Genomic DNA, 20546 nt, shown 5'->3' with positions numbered 1-20546 from the left:
TAGTGGTTACGAATCGGGCTGTGAACCTCAAGGTTAGCAGTTCGAAACTACCAGCTGTTCCGTGGGAGAAAGATGAGGCTTTCTGCTCCCATAAAGAGTTACAGCCTTGGAAACCCTGTACAGGGTCACTATGAGTCGGAACCAACTCCACGGCACACAACAACAACAAGTATGTTAAAAATATAAGGTTCCATGACATATTGATCAATTGAATTCTGAGTCTGGCATCTCCTAGTGATTAAAACCCAAAAAACCACACCTGTAGTTGAGTGAATTCTGGGTCAGTGTGAATAGCCCCATAGGGTTTCCAAGGCTGCAGTCTTTACAGAATCAGACAAACCTGCGTCTTTCTCCGGAGGAGCTGCTGGTGGATTCAAACCACCAACCTTTCTATCGGCAGTTCAGCACTTCACCACTGTACCACCAGGGCTCATTTCTTGGCAATTTGAAGAAATAAACAAATCACTTGCCATTGAGTTCCTTTTGACTCCTAGTGACCCTGTCTGTGTAGAGTTTCCAAAGCCATGAATCTTTACATGAGCAGAAAGCTTCACCTTTCTCCCTCAGAATGGCTGGTGGGTTTGAACTGCTGATCTTGCATTAGGAGTGCATTGCTTATCCTATACACCAGGACCCCATGAAATTCAACATATAATTTCATCTTCCTCATGTCATGAAATCATTCCCATTTTGGCAAAAATGTCATTTCATTGATTTCTTTTCTGCTGGTATCCATCATTATAATGGGTTAGAAAGGAGTCTCAGACTTACCTGCAGTGAACAACCACCGGCCCCACTGCATGGCGCTTGGCGTAGGATGCCTTCCGCACGAAGGTCAGCACGGGTAGAGAGTACTCCGGCACTCCCATGTCAGGCCACTGCGTGTAGTGATACTGTGTTATCACCCGCCCGCTGGACTTTCCTTTCTGAGACCCCTGGAAGAGCATAAATAGCTAATAACAGACATACACAGGTTTGGGAAACATCACTTTAGGACTCACAGCCTGACAGAGGGGGTTCAGAATGAAGCAAAAGGAGCACATGGCCATGGTTCCATTTTTGTTGTTTTCTTTCTCTTATTTCAGTCTTCACTCCTTTTATGAGGATGTTGGGGTTGTGTCAGGGCTGGTCCATGCAATCACAATGTAGAACATGGGGCAGGATTTGCTTTTGGTATACCTTGTCTAATGCACCCATAGTCACCACGGATAATCTGGCACCAAAGACAAGGCTGGCATGTAGAGACTCAAGAAATCGTTGGGATTGAAGTGTAGCTGGTTTAAGAACTTTTAATGTTTTTCATTAAAAAACAGGGTCGTTATGAGTTGGAAGTGATGTATGTAAACTAATCACGGTTATATAAAATGGATGCTAGAATCATGACAATTCATTGTAGAGGTCAATGGCTGAGTCCACTATTTATTGACTTACCTTTTTTATTTTTGTGTTCCTTAGAGTAAAGTTCCTCACAGTATAATAGGCAAGCACTTGGACACTCTTCTGAGTGACCAGAAAGTTTCCATATTCTTCACTTCCATCGACAGGCCAGTACTGGTCACATTTTCTCTGCAAAAGAACAAGTGAAGGATCCATTGCCTTATTTCAAATGCATAACGTAACATAAACTTCATCACTGAGATCAGGAAAGGCTTGAGGCAGGGACAAGCATGGGTTTCCTCACTTTTCTAAATACTTACTTCTCTTACTAAATGATTACAAATTAGTTGTAGATGTGACCAGGAGATACAATCACAGACTGAAAGAGATTTGGGATGATCCAGTTTCAGAAAAGAAAATTGAGGTCAAGCATATTAAGTCACTAATTAAAGGAAAAGCCAGGGCTAGAATCCAGGCCCTGTAAACTCAAACCTCTTTTACTGTCTACACCACATTTTAATGAGTTGCATTTCTTTTTTTCACAGTTTGAAGCATCCATTACAAAAAACAGTAGGCGTGGAGCTGTAGGATAAGCCCTAGACTGGGAAGCACAAGGTCAGTGGTTCAAACCCACCAGCTGCTCCTTGGAAACCCTGTACAGGGTCGATATGAATTGGAACCAACTTGACAGCACTTAACAACAACAACAACAACAACAATGTTAACAATTTCCCTTTAGATGTCAAATTTAAGTATGAAAGTAATACCCATCACCATTCTCCCAATACCAATTCTGTCACAAGCAATTTAAAGGCTCTCTAATTTCTGTCCTGGGGTGGTGCTACAGCATCAGCACTGGACTGCAAACTGCAAGGTCGGCAGTTCAAACCCACCAGTCGCTCCTTGGAAAGCCTATACAGGGTCACTGTGAGTTAGAAACGATTTAATGGCACTTAACAACAAAAACAGTGCCATTTGGGGATTATATTTCTGGTTACGTACATACCCTTCCTTTCTCCACAAGGTTTGTTATCATGACAATGACTTCCACGTTATGCTCCCATATCATTCTCCAGAAATCTTCAGCTGTGGATTTCAGTGGGCCTTGGGCAGCAATGTAAGCTTTTGGTCTGTTGTACCCCTGAAATCACAGATGCCAAGTGCTTCTTATTGTCACATTCATATGTCATTTGAATGGCCTAATATTTGAGTTTTTTTTTAATTTTTTTTTTAATCAGCCTACTTTTTTTTTTTTTTATAAAAGAGAAGATCTGGCAAAGCTAAGGATAGCTCCAGCAAAGATAAGTATTTATTCTTCTGTAACTATGATTTTTGTTAAATAATAACAAAAGAAAAAAGAGTTATTTACTTTGATACAACCACATTTAATCCAAGTTTATTTGTGAAGCTTAATATCAGGTGTGCTGTTTTGAAAGCCCACCGCTGGTGTGGCCCCCTTGGTGATACTGAGCAGGTCTAATCATTGATAGTTATCTGTTGCTGAGCATCGCTTTTTGGTCATAATGCTTTACAATTATTAGCCTTAATCCTTAATGTATAAAATAAACAGAGGCATCATCCCAGAGTTGGAGAAGAGGAAACTGTAGTTCAGACGAGTTAATTGGTCCCACAATTAGCTGGTGGAGAGCTAGGACTCAAAACCAGTTGTAACTCCAAAGTCCATGTTCTTTTTGGCATACATGTGGCCTAGTCTGGACTCCTGGTGTGGAGCTGTAGGATCAGCACTTGGCTGTGAACCACAAGGTTGGCAGTTCAAATTTACCAGCTGCTCCTTGGAAACCCTATTCAAAGTCGCTATGAATCAGAACCAACTCGATGGCACTTAACAACAACAGCAATGGTCTAGTCTGGAACTTGATGCTTAGAGTTCAGTAGCCCGTACAGCATACCTGAAGGCAAGTAGACTGAGAAGTCAGGGTCAGGGAAAGACTTGAGTGCTGCTGGCCTTCAGTTGCTCACGATGTTTAAAACTCAGTGTTAGTGAGTGGTCTACTGTCACTGAAGATCTCTGATAAATTTCACAAAGCCAGACACCTTGAGGGATACCCAAGACTATAAAGGCTAACAACTGGTTTTGTTTGCCTTTTAACCAGTCCTGGTGTGGTGCTGTGGGCTAATGCATTCAATGGCAAAGTCGTTTGAACTGTGAGGTCAGTGGTTCAAGCTCATCAGCTGCTCCTTGGAAACCCTATACAGGGTTGCTATGGATTGGAATTGATTCAATGGTACTTAACAACAACAATAACCATGGGAATTTATCATGGCACACAACCATCACCACCATTTATTGATCCTACTACCACTCATCTCAATGGGATGGTTGACACAGTGGCTGTAACAATGGGCTCGAGCACAGGAAAGATTCTGAGGATGTCAAAGGACTGGGCAGTTTTATTCTGTTGTACAGAGTCACGATGAGTCGGAACCAACTTGACAACACCTAAACTGGTGAGGCACTATAGGCTAAGCACTGAACCGAAAGGGTGATTTGAACCACAAGGTCGGCAGTTCAAACCCAGTAGTCGTTCTTGGTGGTGGTGTGCTGTTGCTCTTAGGAAACCCTATATAGGGTAACTATGAGTTGGAATCAACTAGATGGTATTTAACAACTATAATCATCCATCACTACCTACCAACATTCACGGATCATCTGCTACATGAGCACCATTGTCCAAGGAATGATGGGATATTAAAAAACTCAAGTTGGAATCAAGGAGTTTGCTTAGTTTTGTTTTGACTTTGAGAACACAATTCCACTGGAACAGATAAATCCTCACTCAGGATAAAGCAAGTACAACAGTGCGTGTTGTTCAACCTAAAATCCTGCCAGTTCTGGGATTTCTTAGAAAGTTATTTACTGCTGATTTTCACTTTTTACTAACCATTCAATAACGTGTATTTAAGCACTGTGGTATCATAAATCATAGATGAATATAATTTCCATAAACTTTTAAATTAAAACATGCTTACATCAACATAATTGGCGTTGATATAATCAGTCAGTTTGCCATCTTTTTCAGCAAGTTGTGCAAGTCTAACACGGCTATGATCATCTGAAACAAAAATAGACAATAAAATAGAAATCATTTCACTGCAGTAGACTCCTTTTCTGCATAGAGGTCATTTTCATCTGCATAATCATTTATCAAATGCAACAAAAATCACTGCAAAGATCATTTATTGTAATAAGCTTTTGGGGGCTACAGAGACGAAGATAACAAATGATAAAGATATCAAGAGGCTATGTTGTCAAGAAGTTTTTCTAATGTCCTAAGTGAGACTACAACATATACACAGAAGGTAATAAGAGAGAGGTACATAGGTACATACCATTAGGGAGATATGACAGTGAAAATTGTACTAGTTTGGGATGATAAAAATTTCATAGACGTCAAAACCTTCAACTGGCATCTTAGTTGAATTTTCAATGACGGGTTTTTAAAGGTAGGTCCTGGGACTCTGAACAGTGGAGCGCCTCATACAGAAGGTAGATGGGGGCTCAGAAAGCTAGGGAAGGGTGGCAGTATAGGCCTCTGAACGGAGAGTGGCGGGAGGAAGAGGGCATAGAGGACGCAGCAGACACGGTCCTGGGAATGGTTAAAAACAGCTCTTACAAGGGAAGAGTCTCAAGGAACTATTGCAAAGACAACAGTGGTTCGTGAAGAGAGGAAATGGATTCTCTACTACCAATTAAAAAGGATGAAATGAATGCATTCATGGTAATTCAAATAAATTGGGACAAGCAGTTAGGGATTCACTTCTCTTCTACAAGGAACCTATGTTTATTTGGAGACACTATATTAGAAGAGAAAGTGTTATTAGAAAGAAACATGGTGGTTTCTTTCACTAAGCAAACTGTTCATTTCAAGAATGAAGAAGTAAATACAGGTCAAACCATGACTAACATAATGGTAATGTTGGGATATTAATATTTATGTGGCATTAGCAATCCTGTGGAGTCCTGGTGGCATTGTGGGTTAATGCGCTGGACTGCAATGGCAATTTGAACTGCAAGGTTGGTGGTTCCAGCTCACCAGCCACTCCTTGGAAACCCTATACAGGGTTGCTATGGGTTGGAATCAACACAATGGCATGTAACAACTTAACAACAATAATAAGCAATCCACAGGGTGTGAATGGGGGAACTGATCGGCAAGGGAAAGGTGGGCTGGGATACCAGGCAATCCTAGGTTAATAAAAGAACCTGTTAATGAAAGAGAGATGTCTATAGCTGTGTCAGCTTCTAGAAAATCTAAATAAACAACTGATAATCTCATATGCACTTGATGTTAGAGAGGCCCACTGGATACATGAGGGGGAATACAAGTACAAGTTTTATGGGGGAAGGAAGGAAAATGAAGATGATATCAAGAGATGGTTGTTATGCGGGACCTTATCCAGAGAAGCAGCGACACCAGAGATGGAGGTAGAGATAAGGACATGGAGAGAGGAGCAGCTGAGGACTCTGGACTCATAGAAAGAGAGGGACTGGGTACTGGCAGCCAGGTGGTAGGCTTGAAGAATGTGACCTTTGAGTGTTTAAATGATTATATATTCCTGAGTGTTTTTGTGTACATCCCCCACCTTCCCCCCCAAAACCCAAAAAACAGAGGGAATGGAAGCAAATACTGTTGAATGATGATGCATGGATTGTAATCATTGCAATGAAACAATGGTGTAAAGCTGATGTTCTCCCATGTAAGTTATCACTCGGTTCACAATTAAAAAAATAAAGAGAGAGAGAGATGGTTGTTGTTAAGTTCCGTTGGTTTGGTTCAATTCCTAGCGACCCTTATAGATAGGGTTTCTGAAGAGCAGCTGGTGGGTTTGAACTGCTGACCTTGTGGTTCACAATCTGGTGCTGAAAAAGAAAACAGGAGGGACCAGATATATACATGAAGTGCTACATGAAGATGAAAGCAAGATGGTAATTTGATAAAATTGAGGCAAATGAACTTGGATTCAATAGAAATGCCAGCTAGCTCTCCAAATTCAGAATAAAAGGAAGGAGAACAGCTGTGAAAAACTAAAGGAAAGAAGGAATGGAAGGAAGACAGTCAGCCAGTTGTTGATAAGATCCCATGAAAATGGCAAGAAAGGGAGAAAAAGAGTAAAAGGAAAAAGAGAAAGCATGCTTCATTTGATTAGCCAATTCACGTAAGATTAGGTAGCTCTGAAGTGAAAGGAAGGCTCTCTGGTGGTGCAGTGGGTTAAGCAATGGGCTTCAAATGCAAAGGTCAGGGGTTTGAAACCAACAGCCTACCTGTGGACGGACAAAGACAGAGCCTGCTTCCAAAAGATTTACAACCTTGGAAGTCCTAGGAAGCAGCTCTCCGCTGTGTAATAGCATCACTGGGAGTCAGAATAGACTCGAAGGCCGTGGGTGGGGGAAGCAGGATCATGGAATATGAAAAATGACAGAAGCCACAGGCTGGAGGAAGGGGCTGAATTCAAAGGGACTTTATTTTGTTTAAAGGAAACATATGGCAAGAACTGTAGAACGTTTTAGTTAGAATGATGCCATGCTCTGTATGAGGAATGTGGCGCTGTAGGATAAACACTGGAGTGTGGACTGCAAGCCCACCAGTTGCTCCTTGGAAACCCTATAACGGGTCGCTGTAAGTCAGAACCAACTCAACAACACTTAACAACAGCAGTATTGAGCACAAGTCTTATTCTTGACAGCAAAGTCATGGGAGGCTGCTCTGAGGTCTCTGCCAGATGGTTTCAGCACACCTTAAGGCACAGCAGTGACAATGATGACAAAGTCAGAGCTGAGTTGAGGCCATACTTACAGGCAACTATGTTGATGTATCGGTTTTTGTGCTTGTTGTCTGGGTGGTTGGAGCTGTCTGCTGTAATACCTAAGTCAACAGTACAGCTCTGTACTTCCTGGAAATAAATTACAGGGACACCATTTTAACGCATATTCTTTCAAACACAGTGCCTTAAAATAAGGAAGACAAAAACAAACACAACAATCTATCAAAAACAAAGTTTTTTTTTTTTTTTTTACATCTTACAACTACTTCTTTGCTAAAAGATAATGCAGTGAAATAATGCCTTACCTGGTAAAACTCTTTCAGTGTCTAATGAGGGAATGAATGCCAAAAAATGTAAAGAAATCAAATTCCACAGCACACGACAAATGAGAAAAAAAAGCGTTCATATTAGGTTTACAATGGAAAACTAGGATCATGCAATAAATACATTTGTCAAATACTAACAAAACAGAATGTTTCAAACAGTTGCATGCAAATCAAAACGTCTAACAATTTGGAACCTTAAATTATTTAAAAGAAAAAAGACAACACTTTTAAAAGGGGAGAGTGGTATAATACTATGATGAATTTTCTTTTAAAATGCAGATGAGAAAAATGATACATTTCATAACCAATTGTAGCTTATTAGTTAAAGTCACTAATTTCCAAATTATTTAATCACTCCAGTAATATTTTAAACTCTGAATTAGTGATAGATATACACTTTTGTGTTTTTGAGTAATTTTCAACAGAAAACAGCTTCCTGTTAGGAGGTTTGTATCCTAAGATTGAGAGTACCAGCACTTTTTTTTGCAGAAAGATTTAAAAAATTATACATACTATGAATCGGGCTGCGAACCTTAAGGTCAGTGGTTCGATTGAAACTACCAGCCGCTCCGCGGGAGAAAGATGAGGCTTTCTACTCCCGTAAAGATTTACACTCTCGGAAACCCTGCACAGGGTCGCTATGGGTCGGAACCGACTCGACGGCACTTAACAACAACAACAACATACTATGTCATTTTGAAACACATTTTATGTATCACTTTCTATGTATTTAATTAATAGACCTTTTTTTTGGTTTAAAATTTAATGGCCAGAGAAAAGTTGTTTCTGTGTTTAATTCTTTTGACAATGAATTAAAGTTCTTTTCAGAGATGTTTTCTATCTAAATGTATTAGTTTTGTTGCTGTTTCTAAGTGTCATCGAGTCAGTTCTGACTCACAGCCACCATGTATATGGTTTCCTGGTGGGTTTGAACTGCCACCCTTGCACTTTAAACCCACCTTGTGGTCCAGTGCTTATCCTATAGCGCTATACAAGGAATCCCATATCTTAGTTTGGAATTGATAAATTATTAAATATTATAATAATATCATGTCATTCTTCCAAGATCATTTCTGGTAAAGTACATATTACAACTCAAATATGCATCTGATTCATCAGCAAATAACTCAGCCTCACGTCAAAGAAGCTTCCCAGACCCATTTCAGCAAGTCATCTGACTCAATGCTTACAATTTACTACATGAACCACTTAAAAGGTATAGCATTATTAGTTATTAAACTGATTGTTAAGTTAATGAAAGATTTTCTTGAATCAGACTGTGAGTTAAAAACAGTGGAATTAAGAAAAACCTTTTGAAAAAAACTGTGGTTATTTGATTAATTGAATTGTTAGGAGACGTTTAATAATACTCAAAATGACTTCATAGTTGTGACAACTTTGAATCTGCCTTTGAGCATCTGCTGTCAGGAACCTTTATTTGTAAACTGTCTACTTTTACTTACGGTTTTTAACACTTGGAAGATTAGATACGCTTGCTATTTCAATGACAATTTTATTTGGTGTTAGCCTGATTGTTCCTATGAGTTAACACAGTACCAGAGTGACAGCTTGCTTACGGCAGGAAAAATGATTTGATGTTTTAAATACATTATTCTTCATATGATTCCACTTTACTTTAGAGTTACTTCACACTGCTTTCTTACTCAAAGTAACTATAATTTAGATTTCTTTTAGGATTACATGGGTTGGCTTCTATTATTTTTAATGTACTGGGGGGAAAACCCCAGCACATTTTATTTCAATTTCTTTTGATATCTTAAAACTTTCTAATCTCTGATATTTTTCCCTTAAGCATATTCTGAAATCAAACTCACGCCACAGCAGTGACTAACTGATGCCACCTGGGAAGCAGCTGCTGGAGACAGTGTTTCTACTCTGTCTCTGCACAGTGCCCTCTGTGCTTCAAAGAGGGAGATCAGAATGCACTGGGGCTGGGGGTGGGGCTGGGGAGAGTCCATTAGTCAACGTTCCCTTCCTAGAAGTGAGCAGACAGTGGGCTTGCTTATTGGCAGGACAGTGGAAAGAACATGAGCTTTGGGATCACAGACCTGGGTTTGAATCCCAGCCCTGCTGCTATTTATCAGCTGTTAATTAATGTCCCTTAAATCTGATTGTGGTTACGAATTGGGCTGCGAACTGCAAAGTCAGCAGTTTGGAACTACCAGCTGTTCTGTGGGAGAAAGATGAGGCTTTCTGCTCCCATAAAGGTTTACAGCCTCGGAAACCTTGTACAGAGTTGTGATGGGTCGGAACCGACTCCTCGCCACTTAACAAGTTTGATTTTAGGAATCCTGGTGTGGCACCGTAGGATAAGCATTGGACCACAAGGTCGGTTTGAAACACATGGTTAGCAGTTCAAACTCAACAACCGCTCCTAGGAAACCCTATGCAGGGTCACAATGAGTCGTAACCGACTTGATGGCACTTAACAATAAGAAGCAGCAAGATTGATGTGAGGAGCCCTAGTGGCACAGGGTCAGAAACCCTGTATCACGTTGCTGTGAGTTGGAATTGACTTAATGGCAGTGACTCTGGATTTAGCTAAGTTTGATTTTAACAATAAGAACAATGTTGTTGTTAAGTGCCATCGCATCAGTTCCAACACATAAGGACCCTGTATAGAGTTTCCAAAGGAGCTCTGGTAGCGTAGTGGTTACGAATCGGGCTGCGAACCTTAAGGTCAGTGGTTCGAAACTACCAGCTGCTCCGCGGGAGAAAGATGAGGCTTTCTACTCCCATAAAGATTTATAGCCTCGGAAACCCTGTACAGGGTCGCTATGGGTCGGACCCGACTCAATGGCACTTAACAACAACAACATAGAGTTTCCAAGTAGTGATTGGTGGGTTTGAATCACAGTCCGGTGCTCACCCTACAGCCCCACACCAAGATTCTAATACGAATGAAATGGCAAATAACTCGCAGAGTTGAGTGACTGTTGAATGGGGGGGGGGGGGCACCTAGTGTACCGGCTTCATGGAGTGCTTTGTTGTTGCTAGTTGCCATTGACAACACATGTACAGAGTAGAAATGCTCCATGGGTTTTCAAGGCTGTGAGGTTTCTCACCAGGCCTGTCTTGCAAGTTGCTGATGGGGGGGTTAGACTCATTCGGCTGGTAGCTAAGTGCTGAACTGTGTGTGTCATTCAGGGACGTCTATGTGGAGTACTCACTTAAGATAGCTCTTGTCTGTGGTCATTGTTGTCTCACAGGAGCCCTGGTGGTGCAGTGGTTAAATGCTTGACTGAGATATTTGCAGTTTGAACTCACTAGCCACTCCATGGAGAAAGAAGTGGCAGGCAATCTGCTTCTGTAAAGATTTATGGCTGTTGTTGGTAAGTGCCATTGAGTTGGTTTTGACTCATTGCGACCCTGTATAGGGTTTCTGAGGAGCAGCTGGTGAGTTTGAACTGCTGACCTTGAGGTTAGCAGTCCAGTGTTTATCCTAGAATGCCATATCAGGACTCCCTGGAACTCGTGTAGGGCCTAAAGTGTCACTAAGAGTCAGAATCGACTCTGCAGAAACAGTTTTTTGGTGCTTTTGTTTGTCAACTCTTGGCGTATGACTTCATACTAAAAATATTTTTTTTGGAAGAATATTTTAACTGAATAGTTCTAGAAAACATTTCAATGTACAGTTCAAATGTTTTGGAAATGCATATTTTCTTGAGAAGATGTGATTTTACCTGATGTAATAATTAAAGTCATCTAAATGCTCTTGCATTTATACTGGAATAACAGAATTAAGAATGTATATGTGCTTTGGCTGAAAATCATGAAATTTAGCAGTTTAGTATAATTTAGAGAATTAAAAGGAATCAGTCTGATAATTGAGATGAGCAAGGAATGCTGTTGATCTGCATTTTATGGGAGAGAATGAGCACATTTAAAAAAAACTTTTTTTCCCTACTACAACTCGACTTTTTACAACAAGAAAACCAATTTTGTAAATGATATGATCACAACACATTTCCTAAACACATGATTGATCACACAATTCATATTTTCTCTAGAAAAGCAAGTGCCTGCTGATTCTTTAAAATGTACTAATTAATTCCTGTGTTATTTGAAGCAGACATACTGAAATCGTACCTCAAATTCTTCAGTAAACCCATTACTTGCATGCAAATCAGCAACATGTTTTGGAAAGTGCTTTATAGGAATTGCTCCGACATCATCTAAGTGAATTAAAAAATATATATATTAGAAAGGATAATTCCAGAGAGATGACATTGTCTCTAATTTATAAAGTATCTTCTTCTAAAGCATCTTCAAACTTGATTTATTTTTATAATCCCAATCCTGAGGATTCCCTTGACTGTGGCCAGTACTTGGGAGACTGGAAAGGATCTAAACTTTAGAATCACAACCTGTGTCTGCAACATTGTTCAATGAAACATTACGCAACAATGAATTGTTTTTCTTCTTCTATATGTGCTACCAACCCTAAATGCAGTTTATAAATTTGAGTTGGTTAAGAATCTCTTGAGAAAAGAATTCATTTTGGCTATTTGTAAATATCACCAAAGCCTCACTTCTTATCAATGGACTGCATTTTTTTTTTCAAATGAATAACTTTCTTTAACATGGATGGGAGTTGCTTGTAAAACTCTGAGCAAATAAACAAACAACACTAACATATTTTTAATTTTACATTGAAATAAGCAAAATATGCAATCCAAATTCACTTTTATAAAATTGTATACTTTAATGCCTTACAGTCAAATAATCAGATGTTTACATTTGAAAGCATTTTTTCCTTCACTCTATAAATAATAGAAAACATTTATATGCATAATATTCATTAAGGATAATGTCAAAAACCTTTGCGACTTTTAATCTGTAAAATTTCGAGAATTCTACCATGAAAAGATGCTATGTAAACAAACTCATTTGATCTGTTAATTAATTATGAAGGGGCCAAATTATTTTAACTGACTGTTGTTTTTGTGTCCGCCCCCCCCCCGCCCCCCCACCTCTGGAAAGGCATTCTTAGATTAAACATATTACTAGATCACAGCATGTAATTTCACAAGTGATTCTTCTGACAAGGAAACATCAAACACATTTCACTAGAAACAGTTATTTACATCAACAGATGTTCAGCACTTAGACCATCTAATATTTTTAAGCTTCAGCTACCAAGAATTTGTTGATTTAAAAAAAAAAAAAATTAGAACCCATCTGTTCTCTCTTTTAGATAAGTGGACCTGAATACTAAAATTGAATTAGCCAGTCAAGCTTAAGAAACACTAGACAAAGGTGTAATTCCACCTTCACACCTACAGAAGGACCTTACCTAGAAGTGACTCTTATAATTAGATATGAAACCAGACACAATTTGTCACACCTAAATCATTAATTCTTCCAGTAACTGTCCTTCAAACCCATTGATACGATCCTGTACACTCAACCTCCTTTCATGAAAAGACAGACTGTGCTTTATTTATGGTTAGCTATTTGGGTAATTTCTTTTATTAATTAGTCTGCAATAAGTGAGCTGGAATGTCTTTTCATTTTTGGATTTGACCTGAAATGTATGTTCAAGTGATCAAGAGTGAAACTTTGAGAGTGAGCAGGTTACAAAAGGAACGTCTTTGGAAAAGATAGCATGAGAACGCTCCTGACATCTAAATTAGAAATTTTGATTTCCTGGATTATTTTAATTGTTGCTAATAATAAATTATGTGGGACTTTGGAAACTATTGGAAATTGCTTATGCATGTTTATGGAAGGTTTAGTAGAAATATGTTTGAAAGTGACAGGAATCAAAATGCAAAAGGTAACTTTGATGGTCTCAAAAGTCTAAAACTATTCATTGGAAATGGTGTGCCAATAAAATATATGCACAGCAATCTATCAAAAGGTGGAACACAGAAGTACGCATACAGTTGCAATGAAAGCCATATGAGGTGAAAAGGCTTAAAAAAGTCCGTGTCCTCACCCCCAAAACAACAACAACAACAACAACAACAACAACAACAACAACAAATCCCAGAGGGAATAGAAGCAAATATTGTTGAATGATGATGCATGGAGGAGACTGTAATCATTGCAATGAAATAATGAATGTAAAAAACTGATGTTCCCCCATGTAAACTATCACTCAATTCATAACAAAAACTTAAAAAACAAAAAGAATTAGATGGTATCTGGTTAACACTATCAATTATCTTGAAGGGGATCATACTAGAAGGTCCTGAATAAAGTAGGAGAAAATGTGGAACAAAACTCAAAATTACTTAAAAACAAAACAAAACAGGCTTACTGGTCAGAATAAGACTGGAGGCCTTTGACCACCCTTCAGGCCTGGAAAAGAACTCTCCCTTGTTGTCCAATTTTCAGTCAAGCGGTAAATAGATACACAAGAGGGGCAACAACACTAGTAAGGTCTGCTCACCAAGGAATGGTCAATCATTCAAAATTAAAAGGACAACATTCACGTAAGGGCAAAATTGAGCAGGGATGGGAAGGTGGGTGGCATGGAACTAGGAACCACAGGGAGGAAGTGGGAGAACTGTTGTTGCAGGGAGGAGATTGCAATCATGGAGGTGAAACAAAGTGTATGAATTGTTGCATGTAAAACTGATGACCTTCTTTGTAAACCTTTATCCAATTCACAATACAAAGTTAAAAAAAAAAAATTCGTGGAAAAATTCCATTATCTTTTAATTTCATTTTTCCACGAACTTTTTGAAGCCCCTTGGTTGGTACGGTTGATGAAAGATTAAAGTGAGCAAACACACTTCTAGTCCCTAGGCCTTTTGAAAGTTCTCAGTTATTTCTTGCATTTTGATTCCTGTAATTTTCAAACATACTTCTTCTGCATACCATGCAAGCATGAGTATACAATTTAATTTCAGTATTACTTAAAAATGCTTCTGTCTTTATCTTAAAAGCCATGTGATTGCAGAAGATAATACCATAAGGATCTTGCACTTTTAGCAACAACATGTAAGTATCAGACTATGCAAAAGAAGTTCTTCAGTAAAATGACCACCTAGGTGAACTTCTCCCCATTTGTACTCCTGGTTCAGTGACTCTCTACGTCCTTGTCTCTTCCTATACCCTCTAGTTCTTTCTCCATAGTTCACACACTTCTAGATGGCTGCTTTTTCAGCACTACTTTTCACTGAGACATTATAAAATGTTAATGAAATAAGTGTCTGTGATATTGAACTTTAGAGTCAATGAGTTTATTGATCAACATGACCTCAACTAATTTTTGAATATTCTTAACCAGGTAAATTCTGATAAAAATCATTCATATTTTCCCAGAAATTCAGTCATTCAATCTTTTGAATTGTAATCTCAGTCAACTCTTCATTGTTTGTGTTCATGTTCTTCGTCCATCATTATTCCTAACATTTTGTTTTTGTTTTTTTCCTAATGGAAATAAGAAATACTTTCTCACATAAACTTAGATTACCGGAAAGATTTAGATTGTACCATGATTTTTGTTATTTTCTTTCATTTGCACTTAACTGCATTGATTCAGCATTATTCTTCTGGTTTAAAGTTTCCACTAAAATATTTTTTTTGCTGTTAACTGTCTTCAAGGTGGTCGGTTCCAACTCATAGTGACCCTGTATAGTGTTTCTAAGGAGCAGCTGATGGGTTTGAACCACTGACCTTGAAGTGAGCAGGTAGTACTTACCCTACAGAAAAAGTCAGTATGATTTTTAAATTATATTTTTATAATATGCATATATTGTATATATTATTGCTATGAACTTTTGTGTTCTTCAATATATTATACCCAAAGAATGATAAGCTTTTGAAAAATGGTGTTACCTGTATAGATAACAATACCCAAAATTAATGAGAACACGATATACAGGTGTGTTTGCTTGACATGCAATGTACTACATATTTTTGGGAGCCCTGGTGTGGTGTTGTAGGATAAACGATGGACTGTTAATCACAAGGTTGGTGGTTCAAACCCACCAGCTGCTCTTTGGAAACCCTCTACAACGGCTCTGAGTCAGAACTGACTCAATGGCACTTAGCAACAACAACATATATTTTAGGCAACATAAATGTGCACACACCTACAAAGCACCCCAATAACAGAAAACCTTCCAACATTATGCTTTTCATTCAACATCTAACAGCTAACTAATAATGGTTACACTTTAAGTGATCACCTGAAATTGGAAAGATCGGTGTCGGGGGTGTGGATATGACTCTAGGAGATGTACTATCTTCTAGATAAAAGTGTGCCGTCTGGAAGCATTTCCTGAAAAGATAAGAGAGTAATTTATCCTACTAGCTACCATAGATAAATAGACAATTTCTATGATGATTGACAACTATGTCAGGACTCTCTAGAATTAAAAACAAACAAACAACAAGTGGAAATCTACATCTATGAGTATTTTAACAGCATACAAGATTATCAAGAATTTCATCGCCTCCAAATTGATCTCAGTTTTACCTGCACTAGAAGCAGAAGAGAGAGTAGACAGCAGATACGCTGAGAGCATAAATAACATTTGATATTCTAGTTGGTACCAAAGAGTATTTTACTGCAATAAGAACTATAATATCCTAGTTGCTTTTCCAGTGTTGGTTTGTTTCAATGTATCCTGCTACCATCTACAGGACCCGAGCACAAATGAAAGAATGTTTAAAGCTGTTTTCACTAAACACCCTTCTGAAAATATGCAGCTGCTAGCCAAAAGACAGCAAGCTATGGCTTTGTAGAAATGAAATTTCACAGTGGTAACTTTTTTATGAAAAAGGAAGGCAGCTTTACAGATGACAATGTAGTAGAGACAGAACTTATAAGCGAGAAAATAAAAAGCACATAGCTAATAATGGGTGATTTTCTTTCCAACAGAGGCTAGCCTTGATGATGAGGCTTCTGAGAATGAATACAATTGTCACCAACCTACAGCTCCAACCTGAATCTACTTTCACTCAGATGGCAAGAGTGACAGCTGGTAGGAATACAATACAAACTACAGAGAAGAAGAAATAAACAACTGTTGATACAAAGTAATGAAAATCATCCTTCATTTAAAAAATTTGTTTAAACTGTTAATGGACACTTTAAGGAATCCTGTTGGGGTACTGCCTAAAGAGCTCATCAGGATGCTAGTCAAAAGACTGGTGGTTTAAGCCTACTAGCTGCGACACTGGAAAAAAAATGTGGCAGTCACTTTCTGTGAAGTTGAGTGCATGGAAATCCAACAGGCAGATCTACACTATCTTATAGTGACACTATGAATAGGAATTGACATGACACCAATGAGTTTGGTATTGGAAATGACATTTTTTGATGTGGATCATATAATTTATTTGCAATACTACTCAGGAGTGTTTATGTTTAAACAGAAATGCTAGAATGAAATGAAACTTTGTCCTAATATGAACATCTGATCCAAGCCATGGCATTTTCAATAGCTTCATACGCATATGAAAGCTGGACAGTGAATAAGGAAGAATTGATGCATTGAGTTATGGTGTTGGAGGAGAATATTAAAAGTCCCATGGATTGCCAAAAGAACAAACAAATCTGTGTTGGAGCCAGAATGCTCCTTGAAAACCAAGATGGCCAGACTTTGTCTCTCATACTTCAGACATATTATCAGGAGGGACTAATGCCTAGAAAAGGATATCATGCTTGGTAAAGTAGAGGGTCAGAGAAAAAGAGGAAGACCTCCATCGAGATGGATTGGCACAGTGGCAGCAGCAATAGGCTTAGGTGTAGCAATAATTGTGAGGTTAGCGCAGGACTGGGCAGTGTTTCGTTCTATTGTGCATAGGGTCACTATCATTCAGTACCAACTCGATAGCACCTAACAACAACAATGAGCTTTAGCAGACCATTTGGTCTAAAGTGGTCTTATATAGTAACATATGTAAATTGTGACATTTTTAAGTACTCCAGTTCCATTCATAATATTATTCAATGGCTTCCAATTGCAGCTAGAATGACATTCAATTCTATCAGCAAAGACTCTGAGGCCTTCTGCGAGGCTCCTGTCTACTTCAGCAACCTCATCTGCATTTCTCTTCCTCATTCAGCACAGGACTGCAAAGTCGGTTTGAACTGCAAGGCTGGCAATTCAAACCCCTCAGCCGCTCCTCAAGGTTGCTGTGAGTTGGAACTGATGGTTCCAGCCCCGTTGGCTGTCTCCCTTTTCCTAGTTTTGTGCACTTTGTTCATGCTATTCTCTTTGCCTCCTTCCCATCATTTCTATTCTTCTTAAAGTCCTTCCCTGACCATGCTAGCTAAAATCTCTGACCATCCCACCAAGACATTAAGTTTGGTCCTTCTGTCTGCTTGTGGTGTTTCTTACTGAATGCTATTTTACTATATTAATGTGGCACTGTAGGAGAAGTACGAGACTCCTAACTACAAGGCAGACAGTTCAAACTCACCAGGTGCTCCTCAGAGATCCTACACAGGGTCGCTATGAGTCGGAACTGATTCAGTGGCACTTAACAACAACAATATAGTTGCTTATGTGTCTTGTTATTATTGGTGGTGGTGGTTATGTGCCGTGGAGTTGGTTCCGACCCATAGTGACCCTGTAAAGGGTTTCCAAGGCTGTAAATATTTATGGGAGCAGAAAGCCTCATCTTTCTCCAGCAGAACTGCTGGCAGTTTCGAACTGCTGACCATGTGGCTCGCAGCCTGATTTGTAATTGCTACGCTACCAGAGCTCCTTTCTGATTCATAGTGACCCAGTGTACAACAGAGCGAAATATTCTTGACAGTGCTCCATCCTCACAATCACTGTGGCACACGCCAATCCATTTTATTGAGAGTTTCCTCTTTTTCACTGACCCTGTACTTTACTTGGGGTCTTTCTGTGGTGTTGTAGGATGAGCAATGGACTGCAAGGTCAGTTTGAACCATAAGGTTGGGGGTTCAAATTCACCAGCCACTCCTTGGAAACCCTGTACAGGGTCGTTATAAGTCGGAACTAACTCGACAGCACTTAACAACAAATTTACTAAGCTGGTGTTCTTCTCCAGGGATTAGTCCCTCCTAATAATATGTCTAAAGTATGTAAGTTTTTATCCAAAGTCTTGCTATCTTCACTTCTAAGGAGCATTCTGGCTGCATCTGTCTTCTATGTTTATAATTAGTCTCCCCTTGTCAGAACATAAACCTGATAAAGGCAAAGGTACATGTTATTTATAGTTTCTGTATTTGCGAACTTTTTTGTTCACTGAAATGTATTTGTGTTCCTAAAATGCATACTTGGGGCCTTTTCATGTCTTCCATGGTCATTTGCAGACATGTGTGAGTAGAGAAGCATCTGAATCACTGAAACACACATTCTCTACTGAGTATGAACAAAGCCACACTGTCTTCTTGTTTCAGCTTGCAATCTCTAAACAAGAATCCTTTTCATGATCTTTTTTTCACTGCCACACCTTTTTTTGCTTTTTTTTTTTGTTGATTTCAGGGTGTAAAATGGCACCCAAGTGTAGCCATGAAGTATTTTCTAGTGTTCCTAAGTGCCAAAACACTGATGTGCTTTATGGGTGTTAGATAAGTTGTATTTTCAGGCATGAGTTCTAATGCTGTTGGTATGAATTCAATGTTAATGAACCAACAACATATACTAAAGAGCATGTCTTTGAACAGAAATGTACATAAAACAAGGTTAGTCATTGATGAGTTGAAAAAATGCTGTGACCAGAGGCTCAAAGGATCAAATCCTTATTTTCCTTAGGAGCCATGGTTCCCTGTTTGCTAAGCCAGTGTTTATGGTAACTTCACCAAGCATAACTTCTGTGAATAACAAAAATCAACTGCAATTTGTTATAACCACTTCTATCTTTGTCCTCAATCCCAACAACTGTGCCAGTCATGTGGTAGGTGTCCCCAAATATTTCTTCAGTGAAGTAGCTACTGTACCATACTGCCCCTTTATAGGGTTTCTAAGAATGCCTATCTTTACAGGAAGCAGACAACTTCATCTTTCTTTTGAGGAATGCTTGGTGGGTTTGAACTGTTGACCTTGCAGTTAGCAGCCTAATGTCATAGTGCCATCAGAGCTCCTATTTACTATTGCTCTTGCTGTTAAGTGCCACCAAGTCAGTTCCAACTCATAGCGACCCTGTATAGGGTTTCTGAGAAGAAGCTGGTAGGTTTGAACTGCCAGCCCTGCACTTCAAACCGATTTTTCAGTCTAGTGCTTATCCTATAATGCCACACCCAAGACTCCTATTTACGACTGCTGATGTTGTTAAGTGCTATTGAGTCAGTTCTGACTCATAACAACCCTGTACTGAGTTTCCAAGGAGAAGCTGGTGGGTTTGAACTGCTGACCTTTGGTTAGCGGTCCAGTGATATTCTACAGCACCACACCAGAACTCCCCTATTTGCCATGCTGTTGTTGTTGTTAAGTGCCATTGAGTTGGTTCTGACTCATAGTTACTTGTAAAGGGTGTCCAAGAAGCGGCTGGTGAACTTGAACCACCAACCGTGCAATTCAAACCAACTTTGCAGTCCAGAGCATCAACCCACAGTGCCACACCAGTACTCCCTATTTCCTATAAGTAATATAAAATTATAGTTTATTCTTATCTTAATGTTGCAAGCAAAAATGAAATCCTAAAAGCAATGACAGGCATTAAAACAAAAATAAACTAGCCTCTTGTTGTGATAGTGTAAGTCTTTCATAATCAAACTTGTTAGGACAAAGCTAATTGAAAGAACAAAAAAACTTTTCAAGGGAAAACAATGTTGGTAGGGAGGCCAGTGGATATGGAATCAAGCGTCAACAGGACTCTGAGACAGGTTCATGTCTAGAAAGTGGATGGAGATTAGCAGACAGCTGAGAAATGGGAAGATGAGGTCCATGGGTCCCATAGTAAAGTCGCTATGCTATAGAAAGTCCATATAAAGGCAGAATTGAAGCAGGAGCAGAACATAAAATACAAGGAAAGCTAGCAGATCATGAAGCACAAGGGCATCCATACTGCCATAGATACAGAATGTTCTTATACATCAGTATGGCCTTGACACCTACTTTTAAGATTAGCAGACTAATCTGTAATCTCTTTAAAGGATTG

General features: G+C 39.1%; 1 protein-coding gene across 1 annotated transcript in view; it reads right to left on the bottom strand.

The window, feature by feature from the left end:
• The window catches only part of PTPRZ1 (protein tyrosine phosphatase, receptor-type, Z polypeptide 1), a 270808-nt gene that overhangs the window by 36308 nt on the left and 213954 nt on the right, over nt 1-20546 (bottom strand). The window contains exons 14-21 of the mRNA XM_006859363.1: nt 15653-15744; nt 11598-11683; nt 7467-7487; nt 7194-7290; nt 4369-4451; nt 2384-2518; nt 1432-1566; nt 772-935 (exon numbers count right to left, since the gene is read on the bottom strand). Coding sequence (XP_006859425.1) covers nt 772-935; nt 1432-1566; nt 2384-2518; nt 4369-4451; nt 7194-7290; nt 7467-7487; nt 11598-11683; nt 15653-15744 — 813 coding nt within the window. The remainder of the gene's footprint in view (nt 1-771; nt 936-1431; nt 1567-2383; nt 2519-4368; nt 4452-7193; nt 7291-7466; nt 7488-11597; nt 11684-15652; nt 15745-20546) is intronic.

Source organism: Chrysochloris asiatica, unplaced genomic scaffold (genome assembly GCF_000296735.1).
Source record: "Chrysochloris asiatica unplaced genomic scaffold, ChrAsi1.0 scaffold00032, whole genome shotgun sequence".
NCBI classification, from domain to species: Eukaryota; Metazoa; Chordata; class Mammalia; order Afrosoricida; family Chrysochloridae; genus Chrysochloris; species Chrysochloris asiatica.
This window is presented reverse-complemented; position numbering and strand designations above follow the sequence as displayed.